We start from the raw sequence: 4,327 nt of genomic DNA, 5'->3' as shown, positions 1-4,327 counted from the left end.
CCCCTCGAAGCTGTCGCTGTGCTCCGCTCTCCCCGGACCCGCCTGGGCAGGGAGGCACCTCGAGCCCCGGGCGATAATTGCCGCCGTTAATTGGGACGCGCCCCTACAGCAGCGGCTCAGCTTTTGGTTTTTCGGGTTTTCTTTTATTTTCTTTTTCTTTTTCTTTTCTTTTTCTTAGCACAATAACAGTAATTGCATGTCTCCGTGGATGCTCTGTAATTTAACATCCCAACGGAAAACGTGGAGAATAGACTCGGGGAAAGCAAGCGAAGAAATAAAGTAAAACAAAGCTCCAGAACGTCATGTTAAATCGTAGCAGCTCATGAAGAGCATTTTTTAAAAAGTATCATTCCGGATGCGCAGTGCGGAAGTTAATTAACCTTTTGTCAGCAACTAATGTATTTTTAAAATCCGAAAGATCCGAATTTGACCGAGGGTCTAGGCTCTCCCGGCCACGGGCAGCGAATCGTCACGGAAAACGATGGCAGAATCTTCCCGGTACCACTGCGCTTTGCACTTTTTCTGTAGACCTGCCTGGAGCCTGGTTTGGAATCTCTGACCTACCTCCGTGGAGGAAAAAAGTAACAATTTTTAAAAAAAAATTCAACCCCAAAGCATCACGTTACTCAAGCAATAGTTCATAAAATACTTTATTGAAATAAAGTAAATATCTTCGCATTAATAAAACTGATCATAAAATGCAGTTTTCGAATAACTAGGGGCACCACAGGGTTTTTGAGAGCGAGTAGATGTGGAAGGTGGGATCCAGTGTCCTCCGGGCCCCTCGGGCCGCCGCACAGCGGCCGTGGCGCAGCGCAGCGCTCCGCGGGCTCGGACAGGGGAGCCGGGGGGCGGGTGACCGGGCTGCGGTCAAAGCGTCCAAATGTCCGAGGCCGAAGGCGGCCGCAGCCACTGTCCGAGCTGCCCTCCATCCTCTCGGGCCGGCCCGGCCAGGCCGGGGGGCGGCGGCAAGGGCCCCCCTCACTCCTCCTGGCTGACCTCGGCCGGCGAGCCCAGGCTCTCGGGCGGCTTCTCGGCATCCCGGGCGCGCTCCTGCTCCGAGAGCTGCTCGCTGCTGGGGATCGAGTTCTTCTTCGGGCGACCCTTGGGCTTGGTGGGGGACTCCAGGCCGCCCCCCTGCAACACCTGCGAGGCGGGGAGGGGGCGGAGGAAGGGGACACCCCAGTAAAACCGAGCTGCAGTCAGCCCGGGGCGCAGCAGCCCCTCTCTCTCCCGTCCCCGGAGCGGAGCTGCCGGTGCGGGTCCTGTCGGGCTGCGCACACCGCCCGCAGCCCCAGGGGCCGAGCGGTACAACGGCAGGGCTCGGGCAGGACCGGGAAGGGGTTCGGCCGGGGCCCAGGAGATGCTGGACCAGGGACACGGTATTAAAGACCAGGTGCACATTAGTATTTTCTTCATCGTCATCATTAGTATTACAATTATCCTTAATGTTATCATTAAATATCCCAGGGCCGGTACGCAGAAGGACGAAGCCCGCAGGAGAGGGCTCCATACCCCATCGAACGCGGACACGGCGCGCCCAAGGGGAGGACTATTAATAAGGGGCACTTACTATTTTCTTCCATTTCATGCGCCTGTTCTGGTACCAGGTTTTCACCTGGAGCTGGCTGAGCCCCAGCGATTCGGCCAGGTCTATTCTGCGGGCGAGAGAGAGAGGAGGTCAGGCCGGCAACTTTCGTCTCGGAGCAGCATCCCGACTTTCTCAAGCAAAATGAGCCCCGTCCCGTGGCTTCGGGTCGCGCCCCGGGTCCGAGATCGGCCGTGGCCTACCTGTCGGGCGTGGAGAGATATTTCTGCTTCTCGAAACGCTTCTCCAGCCCCATTAGCTGCAGCTCGGTGAAGACGGTGCGGCTGCGGCGACCCTTCTTGGCCTTGCCCGGCTCCGGGGCTCCCGGCTCCAGCTTCCCGCGGAGGTGCAGCTCCAGCGGGAGATGCGGCGAGGCGGAGCCGCCCTGCAGCCCGGAGCCGGCGGCCAGCAGCGCCGAGCCCAGCCCCGAGCAGCCCAGGGGAGCCAGCGGGAACTTAAACACGGCGGCCGGCTCCGCCTTCAGCACCGCTGCGGGAGGGAGAGAGCGGCGGTGAGCGGCGGGCAGCGCGCAGGGACCCCCGGGGCTGCAGGGTGCCTCGGCTGCCCGGGGAGCAGCCCCTGCCAGGAGCCCTGGCCCCTTCTCCTCCGTTCTCGGCACACCGCAGGTCCTGAGCCCCCCGCTTTCGCCACCTCCGCAGGGGACGTGTTTTACCCTTCAACCAGCACATGGTAATCACGGAGTTACAAGTGAAAATAATTCAAACCAACCCAAAAGCGTTCTCCTCGGTGTCACTCAACAGCTGCCTGACTCGGCTGAACTCGGCGACTGGAGAGGGAGTGGGCATGGTCCCAGGACTCCCTTCCTAGGAGTTTTCAGGACATTTTCGACCTGGTAATAGCTTCTATCCCACTCCATGAAGGGCTGCCTATGAAGAGGCGCCCGGAGAGAGAACAGGGAGCCCTCGCCGAGGATGCTGCTCCCGCGGGCCGGGGCCGCGGCTCGGCCGGCTCGATTCACCTCTCCCCGACCCAGCGCGGCCCTGCCCGGCCCGGCCCGGCCCGGCTGGGTCCTTCCCGGCGCCCCCGCTCCTCTGGGTGGGCTGGGGGCTGCGGTCCTGCTCGGCCCGGCCTCGCCGCCAGCCACACAGGAGCGACCTCTGCGCTGGGGGAAGGACTTTACGGGAGTGTCTGCGGGCTCTTCTTGGCCTGCCTGAAATCGCCTCCCTCCCGACAGGGCCCGATCCTGCTCCCGCCTGTCCCTGCGGAACTGAGCCGTGAGGGGTGTGAGGAGTCTTTATCGGATCCGCTATTCCGAGTAGTTCTGAATAGCTCATCTTGAAAATAACACTAATTTCTAGATATTCTAACGCATGCTGCTCCCTTGCTCAGGGACTTGACGCTTTTCTCTTTTTCTCTTAAATACAGAAAATGAAATTGGGATACTCCTTTTCTGTTCAGGTCAATGGATGAAGAGCTACGGCTCCGCAGATGAAGATGGTTTGGGAAGTGAAAGCTTTCGCTATCACAGGTTTAAATATTGGCCTTTAAAGTATATTAAGTAATAGCCTTCAAAATATATTAAACACTAGAGTTAATAAAACCCAAACAAAACAAACAACCAAAGAAAAACAAAAAAACGAAACACAAAAAAAGCCCCAAGAAACAAAAAACAAAACCCAAATAAGAAAAAAAAGAAAAAAATCGCAAAAAAATATTCCAAACAATAGCAATAAAACTAATACCAATTTTAAAAACCCTAAACCGATTTGAATACGTTAATAAACTGCATTTGTTCTGGATTCTATATCCGACTGGACAGAGAATGCTGGCACCAGTTTTAAAAAAACCCCAAACATGTATTATAAAATGGACAATAATGTTATGCCTTCCGCCTTCTATATTATTACTATATAAACATAGCATGTATTTATATACTATATACAATACCCCTGTATATTATATATTTTTATGTTTACACATAAGTCGGGTTTCCAGCTAAATCTGTGACCGCAGGGCCTCTTGCCGCCCCTCGCAGCCGCGCACAGACGCCGCTGCTTGGCTCCAGCAATTCTCACCTCGTCCGAAAACACGAAGAAAAACCCCAAAACAAAGCTATCGACAACAACCTTCTTCCCTGAATCCAAAAGCCATTCTGTGCAAGGGCGGCTGGAGCCGCAAAGCCGCGTTCTTCGGTTATAGGCCCCAGACACTGGGCTGCTCCCGGCACGGCGGGAGCCGGCGGGGATACGATGGCCGGCAAAGCCCCGCAGCAGTTTTCGTAGGCAGAATTCCTAAGTCTTTCTCCAAGGAACCCGGCTCCCAAAGGCGCTGGAGACCATCGGCGGGCGATGCCTCCCGCCAGCCGCCCCCAGCCGCCCCCCAGCCGCGGGGAGCCCCCCGGGACGTACCGAGGTGGTTGTGGTAGGGCCGGGCGGAGAGCAGCGCCTGCACCCCAAACTTGAGCAGCTCCCCGGCCGGCGCGGCACCCTTGGCGTCCGGGGGGTCAGTGAGGATCTCCTCGATCATGAAGCTGCGGTAGCGGTGGGAGCGGTGGTCGGGGAAGGCTTCGACCGGGAAGTAGCGCGCGGCGCCCAATTCCAGCGGGTGCTGCATCCTCGCCGCCCCCGGGGCACGGGGGGGGTCCCCGGCCGCCGGGGCCGCCCTAGCGCAGCCCCCTGGCCGGCAGCAGGGCAGCGGGGGCTCTGCCCATCGCCCCGCCGCCCCTCCCCTGGCCCTGCGCGGCGGCCCGGAGCCTCCCCGCCGCCTGCACACGGGACG

General features: G+C 58.2%; 1 protein-coding gene across 1 annotated transcript; it reads right to left on the bottom strand.

Moving 5' to 3' along the window:
* Nucleotides 1–680: 680 nt before the first annotated feature.
* BARX1 (BARX homeobox 1) lies at nucleotides 681–4,327 on the bottom strand. The gene is made up of 4 exons (XM_056501610.1): nucleotides 3,958–4,327; nucleotides 1,792–2,077; nucleotides 1,574–1,658; nucleotides 681–1,146 (listed from the first exon to the last, which is right to left on the bottom strand). The coding sequence occupies exons 1-4, from the start codon at nucleotides 4,160–4,162 to the stop codon at nucleotides 982–984; spliced, it is 741 nt and encodes a 246-aa protein (XP_056357585.1). The 5' UTR covers nucleotides 4,163–4,327; the 3' UTR covers nucleotides 681–981.

Source organism: Oenanthe melanoleuca, chromosome 12 (genome assembly GCF_029582105.1).
Source record: "Oenanthe melanoleuca isolate GR-GAL-2019-014 chromosome 12, OMel1.0, whole genome shotgun sequence".
Taxonomy (NCBI): domain Eukaryota; kingdom Metazoa; phylum Chordata; class Aves; order Passeriformes; family Muscicapidae; genus Oenanthe; species Oenanthe melanoleuca.
Note: the sequence above shows the minus strand (reverse complement) of the source record. Positions and strands in the feature narration are given on the sequence as shown.